This window comes from Sebastes fasciatus, chromosome 8 (genome assembly GCF_043250625.1).
Source record: "Sebastes fasciatus isolate fSebFas1 chromosome 8, fSebFas1.pri, whole genome shotgun sequence".
In the NCBI taxonomy this organism is placed as follows: domain Eukaryota; kingdom Metazoa; phylum Chordata; class Actinopteri; order Perciformes; family Sebastidae; genus Sebastes; species Sebastes fasciatus.
In genome coordinates this window covers 15,260,183-15,276,726 of record NC_133802.1, presented here as the reverse complement: position 1 = coordinate 15,276,726, position 16,544 = coordinate 15,260,183, and the positions used below count along the sequence as shown (strand labels likewise).

Below are 16,544 nucleotides of genomic sequence, written 5' to 3'. Positions count from 1 at the left end.
TTAGTATAGTATGTCGAAAAACATCATGAAAAAGTCATGGTATAGTATATTCAAAAAGTCATAAAAAAGTCGGAGCATAGCGTGCTGAAAAAAGCCATAGGATAGGATGTAAAAAAAGTGATGTATAGGATGTTTAAAAACGTCATAAAAAAGTCACATTGTGGTATGTTGAAAAACGTCACTTTTGACATACTATACCAACTTTTTTTTACCACTTTTTTCAACGTATTATTTTATGACTTTTTTAATTTTTTCGACATACTATACTGACTATTTTTCGAGATACTATACTATGACTTTTTTTTATTGTTTCGACATATACTATGACTTTTTTCGACATACTATACTATGACTTCTTTTTTATCACTTTTTTCAACATACTATACTATGACTTTTATTTTTTCGACATACTATACCACCACCTTTTTGTCACTTTTTTGGACTTACTATACTATGACTTCTTTTTTATCAATTTTTTCAACATACTATACTTTGACTTTTTTTTTTTCCGACATACTAAACTATGACTTTTTTTCGACATACTATACTATAATTTTTTCATCACTTTTTTTGATATACTATACTATGACTTTATCACTTTTCTTTTACATATTATACCATGACTTTTTTCGACATACTATATTATGACTTATTTAACTTTTTACAACATACTATACTATGACTTTTTTCCCCCGACATACTATAGTATAACTTTTTTATCACTTTTTTTGACGTACTATGCTATGGCTTTTCTATCACATACTATACATACTATACTATGACTTTTTAATCACTTTTTTCAACATACTATACTATGACTTTTTTATCACATAAAAAGTCATAGTATAATATGTTGAAAAAAGTGTTGAAAAAGTCATCAGAATCATCTTGTAGTGCGGTCTAGCTGTAAAATGATAAAGTTTGTGACCAGGCAGCCATGTTGAGATTTCTTCAAGAAATACCAAGCACCGCCCACCAGCCGGAGCACAGCCGATAGGAACGCTCTTTCTGAAATGACCTGTGAATAGTCTCCCATCACGGGCTAGATTTTCTAAAGCCTGAAAACAGAGCCATGAGGAGGTGCAGTAGTCTAGTTATCTTTCAGAACACTTGAATTACAATATGCTGAAAGATTTTTATGGAATTTTTGCTCAATGATGCCAAAACCATTCTGCCTACTGCAGGTTTAAGACTTATTTGAGTTTGAACAGAACCATTTTGGATATGATGCACAGCTAGTATTGTTATATAATCACTTAACTTTGAACCTTCTTCCATTGTTTTTAGAGCATCAGTTTGTTATTCTGTGCTTTTTTTAATTTACGGTTTTATTCTTCACGTACACAAAACAGAATATTCCAGCAGTATTTCTTCCAACCAAGATTCCCACTGTGGTGCTGTAGAGTTAAAACAATAGAGATAATTGCCTTTCTAATACGAGAGGGTGAAAAATGATTCCAGCGATGATTTGACGACAGAATTTGTTTATTCGCATACAAATGCTGACATAATTTCCAACACACATTAGCCATAACTAAGTGAAAACGGGATCAGGCAGGGTCACAATGACAAATGAAATAGTCGACGGACGTTAAGTACTTAAGTCTTTGGTTGGACAAAAAAAGAAAGACAATGGCCAAGACTTAGCAACCGTGCATTCTAAGGCACTTGCATTTTTTATGTTAAAAACAGTTGCTGTGCGTTCAACAGTATATTAATATACAGTACAAGACAGGAAATATCATAGTGAATTTTTTTAAGACACTTTAGAGCATACAAATACATTAAATGAGGTATTACATCTATGATTATATAACTTGCGGTAATGGATAAGCATTCACTGGACGGCAACATTAATGTTAGATAACGATAATTCCCTCTACAGAAGGCTGTCAATAGATCTTTGCCCTGAGTGGTTGGCCCTGCCAAAATCTGAATGCATGATGTAGTGCTATATAAACATCGTACAAACATGTTACTAACCAAATGGCAGTCAAGGGTCGACTCAAACAGGAGTCAACAAATGTTTTTTAAAAATTCATATTGAATTATGATCATTTTGATATCCAGTAAAGTCTGGATTTCTTTATTAGTGTTTTTTAATTTGGCTGCCGTCTTGAAAAGTGACACCATGCATTCTGATTTTTATCTGGCTCAGAGAAAAAAACATATCTCAGGCAAAAAGAGCTATCTGACCATCACATGGGGAAAGCAAACCCTTCAACAAATATCCTTCAACTTTCATGTATATGTCAGGAAATGAAAGAAAGCACTTAAAAAAACAAACTAAATGTTAAGGACAAAGTGGTAAAACTAGAATAGCAACCTCTCCAAAAAAGTGAACATGAACTACACTCACTGGCTGGAGCCGTTCAGTTGCATGACAGCTGAAAAGTGACTGATCATCCCCGTCTATTTCTGATGGGTAACCGGTGAGAAGTGGTGATGTTCTCCATTAAGAAGGCACTTGGTCAGTTTGTTGTTTTTTACATGTGCTCTGGGTGGTTCTGCAAACAGCTTATGAACTCTGCGACTGGACGGCCCTGATAGCAGATATGATACACTGCATTGAACAGTGGGAACCTGGGAGGAGGAGGAAGGTATTGCTCAGTGCAAAAATAATGCTGGATTTATGTCTTTTGTAAATATCTATGAGATTCTCTGTGTTGTGTTGTGTTGCTGCTTAACTTACTTGTCAATTAGGTTTTTGTGCTTGAGGATGAGATAGACCTCAGCTGCTGTTGCTGGTCCCTGCAGCTTCTGACCGTTCAGCATCTCTTTCTCCAGCTCCTCAATGGACTGAGAAGAAAAACATGACGTGTGAACTCTTGTTAAATGGAAAAAGAGAGATGGTCCATGCACTCAATTTTACAACTTTCCTCAACTCGCATACCTCTGGACCAAATATATTTCAGTATGTAGCGGACTGTAAATTACCTCTAGTATGGTCCAGCGTGCTTAAAAAAGTTTTTCCATTTTCACGTTTATTCATTTTATAATTATTTTCTTAAGGGTGAGGGTTGTTATTTGTCCCTTTTGTTATTATATAAAAGGTTGAAGATTTTATTTTGAAAGAGTTGTAACTGTAGGAAGCGAAAAAATCACAAAACAGCAGTTTGTCTTCACAGTAAAAGTGTGTCTTCAAAACAACAGAAAATGTACTTTTTCCTTATTTAGTACCTGGCACAATGTTTGTCAGTGTTTTGCTTAATATTGTACTTAATATTGAGTAATATTATAATGTAATTTTATAGTTTTTCTGAATTTCAAAGTTGGTATGATTGTGTTTAAGCTAGCAAAACTGCTATATTAGCCTAATTCACTGCAATTTAGATTTGCTTATCTGTAACCGCTTATCCTATTCAGGGCCGTGGGGGGGGGGCTGGAGCCGATCCCAGCTGATATTGGGCGAAGGCGGGGTACACCCTGGACAAGTTGCTAGACTATCACAGGGCTGACACAGAGAGACAGACAACCATTCATGCTCACAGTCACACCTATGGGCAATTTAGAGTCAACAATTAACCTAACCTGCATGTCTTTGGGCTGTGGGAGGAAGCCGAAGAACCCAGAGAAAACTCATGCTAACACGTGGAGAACATGCAAAAATTCCTCAATCCAAACAGCTATTGGGCGAGATGGGAAGGAAACAAAAAGCTTTCTGACAAGACTACGCACTTGCAAATACCTGAAAAAATTTGATTTAGGTATGTCATGTTCTCTAACAATGTGCTCCAAAGACAAAGTTATTGTTTGGAAAAAGATCCCTTATACATCGTAGCCCCTTCCTGAACCATAGCTGGAATGCAGAGTCTATTAATGAAGGTGGAAATAGCCCATTAGAGTTAAAGTGAGCGCCTGTTTATGTTTAAAGTGTGACCTAAACTGGGACCATATTTTCAGTGAGCCCATACAATGGGGTTGACTGTCTGCTGAGAGGTAGTGGTGCACAAAGCATTGATGGTAAGGATACTGGATTGCAAGCAAATTGTTCCATCTCAGCCCATAATGGTCCTGTGCCCTGATAGAAATTTGGTACCCAGTAAATAACTTTGTGAATGTTGGAAGCCCAATAATAATGCAGAAAATGTGGTAGTGCCAGTCCCCCTGCGTCCTTCGGTCTCTCTAGATATGCTTTTCTAATTCTAGAAACTGCACTATATACAAGGTGTAACATGTTTAAACTGAGCTGCATTTCATACAGGATTTTTTACAATATTCAATTTTTTATGCTGATAAAATGGCGATATTTCATTTTGAAGTTTGATATATTTATATATAGCACTCTATTGGAGTTAAAAAAAAGTTAAAAAAGTTTGTAATTCATAATTGGAATATAAATGATAATTGGAAAAAAAGATAGATAGACAGACAGACAGATTTAATTTTCTCATAAAGGGTAAATGTATTTGAAAATCTAAGCTCTCACCTTCCCCGTCTTCACAAAGGCTTCGGCTACTTTGCGGTTGCGGCCGCCGTAGCAGGTTGTGATGAGGTCGGCCACACCGCAGCTCTCCAGGAAGGTTGCGGAGGACACGGTACCAGCAGTGCAGAAAATGCGGGCGAATGCAATCATCTCCATCAGGCCCAACCTGATCACTGCTGCCTTTGTGTTGTCTCCGAAGCCCAGGCCGTCACAGAAACCTGCTCCGACCGCAACGATGTTCTGAAGGACGGACGAGGAGAGAAAAGTGTAAGCAAAGAGCTGAAGACACACCGGGACACTCTGGACAGAATGCATGAAATGTCAAAAAATAGTGAAAAAATGCCCATTACAATTTCCCAAAGCCCAAGATGACGTCTTCAAATACTTTTGTTTTGTTTGACACAGTCAAAAATAGATGAATCCTATACGTGGGATAAGTTACATCTATACATTTTTATTAAAGTGTGTGAAGCCTATGATAGTCTAATGGCTTTAAACTCACAAACCAACACCATGAAACATATTTCATCCTAAATATGCATGTTAAATTAAATATGAATCTGTAAATACTGGGCCTTTAACAATTTGTAAGTACATTGCTTTGTGTTTTATTAAACATTTGGAGCTGGGCATGTTTCCCAGAGGCAGATTTATTCATTCAGTGTTGCTGCTTAGATGCAAAACTACACTTGGTGGCGTAATGTTGTGTATATATTAAAGTAGTTTTACCTTCACAAAGATATATTTGACAGGACTGCCGTGATGGGATGTAACCAAGTACATTCGATTTGTGTCTCTCTTCTGCTCAGTGTACAAAGACAGAGCCTCTGAGAGTTTTGCAGCTGTCATGCTCGTGTAACGGAAATTTTCATATCCGAGTAGGCCAAAGTTCACCATGTACCTTTAAAGAATCTCATTGCCTCACATAGCAGACCTTGTCACCATAAGCATTAAAACAGTGACCAGACAGTTTTGTCTTCTGTGACTGTAAACAACAGAGGGCTGAAGTACTCGTTATATCTTGTGATGCTCTGTTGTCTGTTCTGTGCTGACTTAAGGATAATGATTCACTTTACTATTTTTTCATGACTCTGCACTTATCTGTGTGTTTTGTATTAGTATGTATAAAGGCCTGACTATTTTTGTGTTCGGGGCTCACTTGTTTCAGTTCACTCATGTGACTGTGCTCGTGAGTCCATCTGCAGATGCTTTTCTTATTGAATTATGTTGGCATAAACCCCATTTTTGTTGCATGCAGCTGTGTTTTATAATAAAAGCTCACCTTCAGGGCTCCACAGATCTCCACCACATCACACTCCTCTACCACAGTGACTCGGAAGTTGTTGGTCTGCATGAGTTCCTTCAGCAGAGCCCCGTGGTTTTCATTCTTACACCCTGCAAGCAGAAAAAAAAATAACTTTAGAAGATGACTTGTTGTCACCACCATTTAAAACTGGTAGACTTTTATTAAGAGTCATGATTAAAACACAGTAACTTTGAATTCTTTTGGAGTGGAGTTCGTGGCACTCTCCGCAAAATAATTTGCAATAAATGATAGAATTGTGCTGTATCATTAAAAAGTGCATATCTACAGATGGGGACCATTTGCGCCAATAAAACAAGCATTCACAATCACTTCACTCACTGTAATGCAAATATTCCAATCAAAATTTTCTGAAGTAATAAGCTTAATTACTATGATGTGTTTTGTAACACTGATTGATTATGATAACTTCTGTTATGATTTGTTCAGAGCTTTATGCCAATGATTTGAATAAGGAGCAATACGTTCATTGTTTTAAAGTTGAAGCCTCTACTGAGAGTCAGCATTAAACTGGTCATTTTAAATGTCTGGATTCATTAAGACAGTGGTATATATATGATTCAATTTAAATGCGTTTCTGTTTAACACTATGAAATAGGTCTGAAGTAATTATGTTAACATAATTTACAATACAAATAGTTCTAATGACTAAGAGTACAAATGGTAGTAAGCATATGCTTACTTCTGATTGTGGATTACGATGAATTATTATGATTATGAGGGGTCCTTGGAAAAATGTTCTACCCTGTACGGGGTCCCTGGCCCCAACACGTTTGAGAACCCCTGTTTAAGAGCACAGCAGTAACGCTGCAAGGCCTCAAACATGTTACATTTGCCAGCACTGATCCAATAAATATTAATCCTGTCACGCACAAATAGTAAATCCCATGAAGCATGCTGCACACTGGGTTGTGAAGAAAACAAATGTCAAACTGAACCAACTCACGCTGTCATTTACACAGCAAGATTAAACTGTCCACTCATGCTGACGCTGCAGAAAGCTGGAGAACACAAACCGCGACAAACATACTTCCTGCTTCTAGGCTTAAACCTGCTTATTGTAACTTTAAAAATCTTGAACAAAGTGCAACTTTGTCTAAATTAAACAATAACCCTATGCTGAGCAATCAAAAATACGCATATCAGACTAACCGATGGTGGTCTCGCAAAACTTCTCATCAGCAACCTCATTGGCGATGTTGGCCCCCATCAGCACACTCATGGCGATACCGAGCTTCTCCTGGATCACATCAGAGATGAGTTTAAGTCCATCGGGCCCCTCGTCTACGCCCTGGAGGAACAAAAACACACACACAAGCAGCGTATTTACATTAAGTCATAGGAAGCTGGTATTTGGGTCAAAGGCCACACTGCACAACTGGCTCACGGCTGCTGTAACCTGGACACAGACTGTATGAGGCAACATGAAGTGGCGTCACACCAATATTCAGACACGAAAAGGTGAGAAATTCAAAGAGCAAAGTTGAACCTTGATAAGGGATATCCCCAGCGCATCAGTCTTTATCTTGCCCTTCATGGTGTCGCACACTTTCGCAACAAACTGGTGCGGGATCACAAACACCAAAATGTCTGCATCGCTGGACGCCTCCACCAGGTCTGGGACGGCCAGCTGTGGAGGAAAAGGAGGGTGAGGATGATGCTGAAGGAGATATGATCTATATTAAAGAAAACTGATGTTTTAGTGGTTGAAGTCATTATAAAACAGACTCTATAGTAGTCTATAAAGGGAGGCTGTGATAGAGGAAGCTATTGCAACAAGAACAAAGGCAGATACAATGTATGCCTCAAGGGCTCAAAACATTAAACATTTTGGTTACTACGGTACATCCATGCACTAAACAGACAGTAAAGCCAAAGGCAGAACACTGAATTACTGTTAAATGAGGAGAAACCAATAGTTTCTTACCACATTTTCTGGCAGCTTGTGCCCAGGAAGGTACTTGACATTTACATGGTCCGTGTTGATTATTTCAGTCAGTTTGCGCCCATTCACCGTCTCCTCAAACACCCACATTTTTACAGTGGTGTCAAAGGTTGAATTCTGAGCAGCATTGGCGCCCACTATCTTGGCGATGGCAGAACCCCTGCATTGTTAATAGATACAGAATAGTATTTCATTTACATAAATAAACCATGTTGAAATTCCCACTGCATTTAAAAATCTGTGTAAACTGAAAGTAACATCACGGCAAGAAAACAGTCAGTGTGGAGAAGAGATCCATTTATGATAAGCAGAGGTGCATTTAAAAAGGGGAACTACGCCCATTTTCAAAATCCATACATGTATTTATGATCGAAGAGAGTCCAAAAAATATTAGTAAACATGAACAACTCTCTTTAAATTCCAAAAACTAGAGTGCTAAGTCTCAAACTTGTGATGTCATAGGGTATAAAGTGTGTAGCTGCTCCATAAACAATGAATATGGAGAGATCTTCTAGATGACACTGAGAGCCCCCTGGGGAATGATCGGAGCATATGGGAACATTTTCTGTTTCAAATCACTACAGTAAAATAAAGCTCATTTAGGTATACAAAATAAAACAAACATCCTGCGGGTCCACAAAATCAGTCTCCAATTCATTGTCTATGGAGCAGCTCCAGGCTTTATACCCTATGACATCACAAGTTTGAGGCTTACTTCTCTGGTTTCTGGCTTTGAGAGAGAGGAGCTCATGTTCATATTAATTGAAATCTCCTAGGCCATAGGCCATTCCTAATTAAGGCGGTGTTCCCCTTTAAGTCTTGATGTTAAACACTTCACAGAGTTATTAATAAGTGACTCATAGTGTGATCACCATGGCTCCTCATGTGTTTTCTACTGGTTCACTCTAAAGTTGCTGCACTTCAATCCTCTGGCAGGCTGCCCTCAAGATAAGCTGAAATAGGTGGCCACCTACTGTACCCTTGATACGTGGAGGCAACACTGTGCCAAACTGCATTGAGAAATCTGTAGCTTTTACATTTGTTTACTCAAAAATGATGTTACATAGGGGTTAAACATGATTTTAGGGCATTCTTCATAATAATAATAATAATAATTCGGGGCCAACACATTAATTTGGCATAAAAACAATACATAAAGCATCAATGTGCTGTAAATTTCTTTCAAACAACAGCTACTATGTATAAAAACAGAGGTTTAAACTAGTTAAATACATCTGTTTGGTCAATAAACTAAAGCTATATTCAGAATTTACAAGAAGACTTACATAATTCATTCAATGCTTGAAATTATGTTTTACCATTCTGGGATTTTGAAGTTGAAGTAGTTAACTATAAATTATAAGACTGATGAATGGGGTTTGTTGTTGACCAGAGAAAACCATGTATTCGAGGCATCTGTTGGGAGGAATGTAAAGCCATGCCCATTGTAGATGTGTGATTAGATGGTGGCTGTAAAATAACAAACATATATTTCCACTGTAGAGGTGCTAAGGAGAGGGAGCTAACATGTATTTCTGTTGTTGACACAGTATGTCAAACTCCATTGAGATCTCTGCTGATTTTATGTTGGTTTAGGTTAAGGTTTTAACTAATAAAATGTATCTGTTAGGTTGAAAGCTGTAAGCCGAATTTAATAGAGGACTTAAAAGATTAAATTAATGGTTTAAAAATCATGTTTTACAACTCTGTTACTTTGAGGTCGACATGGTAACCTTAAATTATGAGATTGTTGAATGGGGTTTGGTGTTGACGTTAAATAGCTAACATGACGGCAGAACCGCAGTAATCGTGACTGACATGTGGCCAGTTTTCTGTCCACTCAGCCGGTTTCTTAGCAGTCTAATTAATGCATAAACTAGCTCATGTTGCAGCTAACTAAGTGTTATATAGTAGTTAAAGGTAAAACGTATCTAATCATGGTTAAATGAAGGCTAGTTAACGATAGCTGGCCGGTTGCCCAGTGATGCTAAGTTGCCTAGCTACAGTTCACCAGGTTCACATCATTAAACACACAAAGTTAGTAATGTTTACCAGCTTAACAGCAACAGTTCAATACATAAACATGTCAACTTGCCAGTTCCCAGAGCCGATGATGCAGACTTTCTTCGGAGCTGCCATTGTGAAGAGGTAAAGCGATGAATGGAGGTTGAACCGAGGCTGACTGTGAACCTGCAGGATGCAGTTATGCAACAACAGAGCTGCAAAGTGTGCTCGGGTCTTATTGGCCTATCCGATGAGGAGACACTGACCCGCCCTTCAAAACGTCCTGTCATTCATTCATCCAGCCGGCTAGAGGTTAGTAGGCTCAAAGTAAAGAGAACAAAAGTCACAATGTGAACTCTGCAGACTGTTATTAGTAGTATACATGGTGTGATAACTGAATGTGCACAGATCTTGTGGACTAATCTTATTAACCAGACACATCTAGGCTTACACTAAGTACCGCACTGAAGTACACTTTTGAGGTATTTGTACTTTACTTGAGTACTTCTATTTTCTGCAACAAAAAAGAAGTATACATCAAGTTTATTTTACGTCAAGTAAACTTAATTATAGTTCAAGTTTATTCCCAAGTATACTTTATGTAATAAGTGTACTACTATCAAGGTACTAGTACATAAACTTAGTGGCGGAAAGTACTGTACTTAAAGGTCCCATATTGTAAAAAGTGAGATTTTCAAGTCTTGTATCTTATAAAACAGGTTTAAGTGTGAAATAAATACTGTTAAACTATCAAAAAGCTCAATATACGGATAAATACACACAGCCCGTATTCAGAAATTGTGCGTTTGAAACAAGCCATTAGGATTTCTGCCCATTAGTGATGTCACAAATACACAATATTTAGACCATTACACGGTTTTAAACGTAAACATTCTAAATGTGTCCCAGTTTATTTTCCTGTTGCAGTGTATGTAAATAACATCAGCTGACAGGAAGTAAACATGGACCCAAGCTGTTGCCTAGCAAGGCAATTCCATTGCAATTCTGTTGAAATGCACTAAAACGGAGCGTTTCAGACAGAGGGTTAATACAGGTATATTCAGGCTGACAGTATGAGGAAAATAACTTTTTTTTTTTAACATTACAGCATGTAAACATGTTCTAGTAGAAACACAAAATACAAGTAGGAACCTGAAAATGGGCACAATATGAGACCTTTAAGTACAATTTAAGGTACTTTCCATTTTTACTTTCTATACTTCTACTCCACTATATTTCTGCAGGATATACTGTAGGCCTACTGTGCTTTTGTACTTAACTACATTTATTTGACAGCTGTAGTAACTTCATAGATTCAAATATATCATCCAAAAAATATATTTTTTCTTCATAGAGAACAAAGTTACCTTGTAGAGTAAATTGATGAAATGCCAATAAAGTAAAACTACTCACAAGTTAATGCTTAAATGCTAATAATCAACTTTAATGTGTAAAATAATATAAGCTTTTGAAAGGTACCATTCTGCATTCTGGATACTTTTACCTTTGATACTTTAAGTACATTTAGCTGAAACTATTTAAGTCCATTTTTAAATGCAGGACTTTTACTTATATTTTACTTATAATCGAGTATTTTTGCTACTTTGACTTAAATAAATGATCTGAGTACTTCTTCCACCACTGGTGTAACCAGTACATATTAGAAATACTTCTCATGATAACACTAATAAACTGGCGACTGACTGATTGTATGAATGATGATGCATTGCTATACATTAACCTACCTAATGTTATATAAGGTTGTTAAAAGCTCCACCCTCAACACAATAAAATGTTGCTTAACTGTTACAGTACATTTTGCAAATCGTGCTTTACTTAGTAAAGTTTTGAATGCTGGACTTTTAATTGTAATTGAGTATTTTTATTGTATGTTATTGCTACTTTAACTTAAATAAAGCACTGTGGATTTCCCCCATTACATGTCTTCTCCCTGCTTTCTCCACAGGACGCTAACAGGACACAGCTTGTGCTGAGTTGTCACTGTGCAGAATACAACCGGCACATAGAGAGTCACGAGAGCGAGCACAGAAAGTTCACTGTGTGAGAAATCATTTTTGGTCTGGAGGACTCACACAAAAGGGGAACTTGTTGTATAAGAGTTGGGACTAACAGAAAAGTAGGAAGGAACAAAACTCCAGATTCAGCAGTCTGGTTTCTATATGAGCAAAATCCAGCTTATGGAAAATATTTTATTGGAGTTTTCATGATTATATCCCCACCATAAACATTAGGATCATAAAGTCAAATGAGCTTTTATTTGTGGTTCAACCTTCATTTGCCTTGTTGAAGATTACATCAGTGACCTCTGGATAATTAATGAAGCAATGCACTCTAATAAAGTCACTGAGCCATCTCACGGCAGTGTTTTGAAGCTAAATGCTAACGTCACCATTAAAATTAAACATTATACCTGCCAAACAGTTTAGCAGGTATAATGTTTACAATGTTAACCATCCTAGTGTGTTAGCATGCTGACATTTGCAAGTTATTTATATTAGACAAATTGATATTTTGATCCCCAATGATGGCTCTTCATAAAAAGTAAAGGGATCACCAATGTTATTACAATTCATCCTGAGGGGAACATGAATGTGTGAACAAAATTTCCAATCCTTCCAAAAGTTTTTTTACTCAAATCTGCAAATGTCAACCTCATGGTGGCGCAAGAGGAAAAGTCAGAGGATCACCAAAGTAATATCAAAGTACATCATCTGGGAACCATGAATGTCTGTACAAAATATCATGGAATTTTCTTTTTTTTAAATGTACAGAAAATCTGTACAGAAACTTATATACACTGAAAAGAAAGATATTCCTAGCTTTAATTTCTAGTATAAATGATGACACAGGACACCTTGAAGTGAATAAAAGTAACATAAAGTTAGCGTTTAATTAATGTAATTTAATATAACAACTGCTCCATTATTTATTTATACATCACCAGACTAAAATAATCATCCTTTCGTATCTAAAAAAAAAAATGGAAAATTAAAAATGGAGGCAAAAAATAAAACCTGAAAGCATGGCTTGTATTGAGATGCATGACCTCATGCAGTGGACGCTGGAAAACAACAATCCAGATGTTCATTTTTAATTTACTGATGATACATTAGAAGCAGCTGTGACTGTAGCAATACAAACAAAAAGAATAGAAATAGCGTCGTACTTTAATATTTGATAAATATACTTTTCATAAATAAACCTACAATCATGTACAGAAAAAGACACACAATATTTTATATTAAATAAATACAACAAGTACAGCATTACTCAGATCAGACTATGCTAATACAATGAGATTATTATCCAATATTTACATTACGTTGCAGTTGATGGAATGATTGTGCTTGATAATAACACTACACAGCTACACGCTATACAATTCCCATTTCCTGTTAAGAATAACATTGAGCTCAATGGGAATGAGTGCAAGTAGATTAACGCCAACAGAATATTGTTTGATTTTTGTAAACAGAGTCAGAATAGAGACAGTATTAAACATGCACCGCCAGAGCCGACATGTTTCCTAACTGATAACAGATACAGTGTTTTGGGATATGAGGGCAGCAGTTTGAATTTTTCCTTTATCAGCTTCTGATTTTGCTGCAGATGTCGGGGCAACATTAGTAACACACTCACACGCGCACACATAAATACATGCTCACGATATTCAACCAAACACACAGACAGATGATGAACTGCAGATTAACTTGTTCATCAATGGACCACGTTTAGAGATGCCTACTGTACAGTGCTACATGCAGTTTAGAGCCCTAGAAGATGGCAAAACACATTCAACATATTTATACTCATTAATTTGATCTTGCCATGTTAGAACCTACCGAAGGAAAATTTCCTTAAATGTGATGAACATGTAAAAATGTAAGACACTCCCTTAAATCAATATCTGTTTTGTACTCTCTCCAGGAAATACAAGTTTATGTTTTTAATTTCTCTGTATACAGTGATTGTCATTGAAAGGGAATTTGAAGGCAAATCATACAGTATGTAGCACCTGGTTGTATATACCTGTATGTGTACATTTAGTTTTGTGGCTGTGTATCCATCCATCTCTTTTTCATGTTAAGATACTTGTTTTAGCTCATTTAACTGTTTGTTCTTCAAAATACTAAAAGTGTTTTAAAGCTGCAGTAGGTAACTTTGAGCAAATATGAGAAAAAAATATTTTTACAAAACTGTCACTATATCCTGACAGTAGTGCATGAAACTGATAATCTGTGGGAAAAAAAATCTGTTCCTACGTGTGATCCTGTGCTCATAATGGCATTTGCAAGATTTCATTGCATGCAAAGGAAAACAACCAATCAGAGTTGAGCAGCCGTTGGGCGGTGCTTGGTTTTGGCTCAACTGTTTTTAATATGGCGGCCGGGTCATAAACTCTCACTTTACAGCTAAAGAGCACGTTAAAATATGTTTCTGAAAACATTTGAGGTGAGAAATAGGCATTACAGTAACAGAATATTGATTCATATTTGATCGGCGCTGCCTAGTTTGACAGTTTCATTGGAGTTCACAAGATTCGTGAGCAGTGATTGACAGCTGATGCAGAGACTCCTCAGCTCTGATTGGTTGTTTTCCTTCGCAATGCAAATGAGCACCGGAAGACACAGAGGAACCTGATTTTTTTCACAGATTATCTGTCTCATGCACTACTGTCAGGATATAGTGACACTTTTATAAAAAATTACTTTTTATCATATTTGCTCAAAGTTGCCAACTGCAGCTTTAAAGCAAAAGTTCAGCATTTTGGGTAAAACGTGCTTTTGTTCTCTAATGGAGAGAGAGAGAGTGGAGAATGTCTACAGCCAGCAGCCAGTTAGCTTAGCTTAGCATAATGACTGGAAACAGGGGGAAACAGCTAGCCTGGCTCTGTCCGAAGGGAACAATTTCAAAGAGTAAAAATGACACGTTATGGTTTTACGGGTTAGGGTTAAAGGCAGATTTTGTTGTCATTTGACGCAGCCAGGCTAGCTGTTTCCACTCTTTTCATCTAACTCTCTGCCAGAAAGCAATTATGCTTATTTCCCAAAAGTTGAACTATTGTCAATTCAGTTCAGAACAGTCAGGGATTTTGCTGCTACTAGCCTTACGTGGTCTGGTGTGACCAGTAGCTTATGGAGGCTAATGTGAGCAAACTTGAGCAAGATACTGCTGCACTACACTACATACTAGCATTTACTATTATCCTGTAATGGTCCCGTAATTGTGGCCTTTTTCACAGCAGACCTTTTGACTAGTCATAGCAGGAAGAACACAGGTGTTATTATTAACACTATTAATAATGGCATGACAGTGTGACAGCGAGCCGACATACACAACACAAAGACCCTGCAACTGAAGCAGCTTAATAGAATTCATCATTAATTTAATTATTTACACCTTTGATTTTCCTACTGTGACGCTCCAAAACGTCTTCTGTTATAAAAAGACCTTTAACTGCTGCTCAGCAAATGTTACATGGGCTCGCTTTAAGGCCAGATATATTTTTTTCAACCTGTTCTACTCATTTCCATACATGGAAATGACCTTTTTCATTATTAATTTGCTTGGCTTGTAAATTCTTAAGGGCGCTCTCACCCTGCAAGATGAGGTAGTACAGTATATTGGCAAAATGCTCAGGTTTTTAACGAGGGAAGACGTCGGTCATAAGATGAGGTTTGATGCCATGAATATAAAAATGGAAAGTTGGTGGAAAGAAAGGGGGGAAAAGTCAAGAACAAAAGAGTGAAAGCAAACCTCAAAGACAAAAGTAAAGAATGTGCAGCACTGACATGCAAATACCTCAATATAAAACTAAAATAATAATGAAATGAAAACAAACCTGTCACATCAGATGACAAACACCACCACACAGCTGGGATTTCTAATGCTGATTTACTGAACACAGATGAACCTCAGCTCAGTTCATGCCCCCATTTACTGTATCTGTTACTATGTCTTGAGAAGCTGTTTACAGATGACCATGCAGTTATTCTGACATTTTTGAATTCATCACAACATGTTTGATCTCTGGTTTCTGCTGTCCTGCTGTCTGTGTGGCTTCTCCTCTCTTCAGCCACATGCTGTATTTACCTCACAAACCTTAACCAGGCACAGTTAAGACACTTTCGCTCCGTTTGCTCCTGCAGTCTGGAAAACTGCAACGAACAAAGTCCATGAAACTGCTCAGAGACGGGAGAGTGCAGCGGCTCCCTCCTCGCGTCTGCAGAAGCCTAGTGAAAGTTACTGACGTGACATTTGACGTCGTCTAAGCTCAGGACCGTTCCCTGGTCGTTGTTGTTGTTGTTGTGCTTGTGCTTCTTATCAGAGCAGCGACACAACTTGTACTTTATCACCTGAGAGGGTTAAAAACAGAGCAGGTCACCACGACAAACTGCCATTTATGGCTCAACAAGGATCGTAGGAAAAGAGGGACAGCATTGTTTCTGATAGAAATACTGAGGTATCCACAACGCAATTTGAAATGTTTCTAATTATCTAATGATTTTTCATATTTTATTCAATTAAAGAGGTACTGCCATAGACTGTATATAAGAAGTGGACGTAGTCACCGTGACGTCACCCATTGGTTTGTGGACTGTCGTTTTGAAGCCTTGAGTTCGGCATTTTGGCCATCGCCATCTTGGTTTAAGTTAAGTACAACCGAACTCTGAATAAGACATTTTTTAGACAACCGAAAAATGTAAAAATTTACTTTCATGAATTGAAAACACACTGTGAAAGGGTTAAAGATGTAAGACGAAAACGTGGACATATCCCAGACCGGACAACACCGTGGTAGCGACCTGTCAATCACTAGGTAG

At 37.4% G+C, this 16,544-nt stretch overlaps 2 protein-coding genes across 4 annotated transcripts in view; both read right to left on the bottom strand.

The window, feature by feature from the left end:
• Positions 1–1,467: 1,467 nt before the first annotated feature.
• Positions 1,468–9,920, bottom strand: LOC141772594 (glycerol-3-phosphate dehydrogenase [NAD(+)], cytoplasmic). The gene is made up of 8 exons (XM_074643738.1): positions 9,791–9,920; positions 7,678–7,855; positions 7,240–7,380; positions 6,903–7,041; positions 5,709–5,821; positions 4,430–4,666; positions 2,693–2,799; positions 1,468–2,583 (listed from the first exon to the last, which is right to left on the bottom strand). The coding sequence occupies exons 1-8, from the start codon at positions 9,832–9,834 to the stop codon at positions 2,487–2,489; spliced, it is 1,056 nt and encodes a 351-aa protein (XP_074499839.1). The 5' UTR covers positions 9,835–9,920; the 3' UTR covers positions 1,468–2,486.
• A 2,660-nt stretch (positions 9,921–12,580) lies between these two features.
• The window catches only part of LOC141772592 (acid-sensing ion channel 1-like), a 63,433-nt gene continuing 59,469 nt past the window's right edge, over positions 12,581–16,544 (bottom strand). For all 3 annotated transcript variants that reach the window (XM_074643734.1, XM_074643736.1, XM_074643735.1), the window contains one exon: positions 12,581–16,076. In XM_074643734.1, coding sequence (XP_074499835.1) covers positions 15,954–16,076 — 123 coding nt within the window. In that variant the 3' untranslated portion in view covers positions 12,581–15,953. The remainder of the gene's footprint in view (positions 16,077–16,544) is intronic.

Coding starts and splice junctions, on each gene's coding strand:
- LOC141772594 (XM_074643738.1), bottom strand. CDS start 9,834: ATGGCAGCTCCGAAGAAAGTCTGCATCATCGGCTCTGGGAACTG. Junction 7,856..9,790: donor ATCATCGGCTCTGGGAACTG/GCAAGTTGACAT, acceptor TTAACAATGCAG/GGGTTCTGCCATCGCCAAGA. Junction 5,822..6,902: donor GTTTTGCGAGACCACCATCG/GTTAGTCTGATA, acceptor TTCTGCTTGCAG/GGTGTAAGAATGAAAACCAC.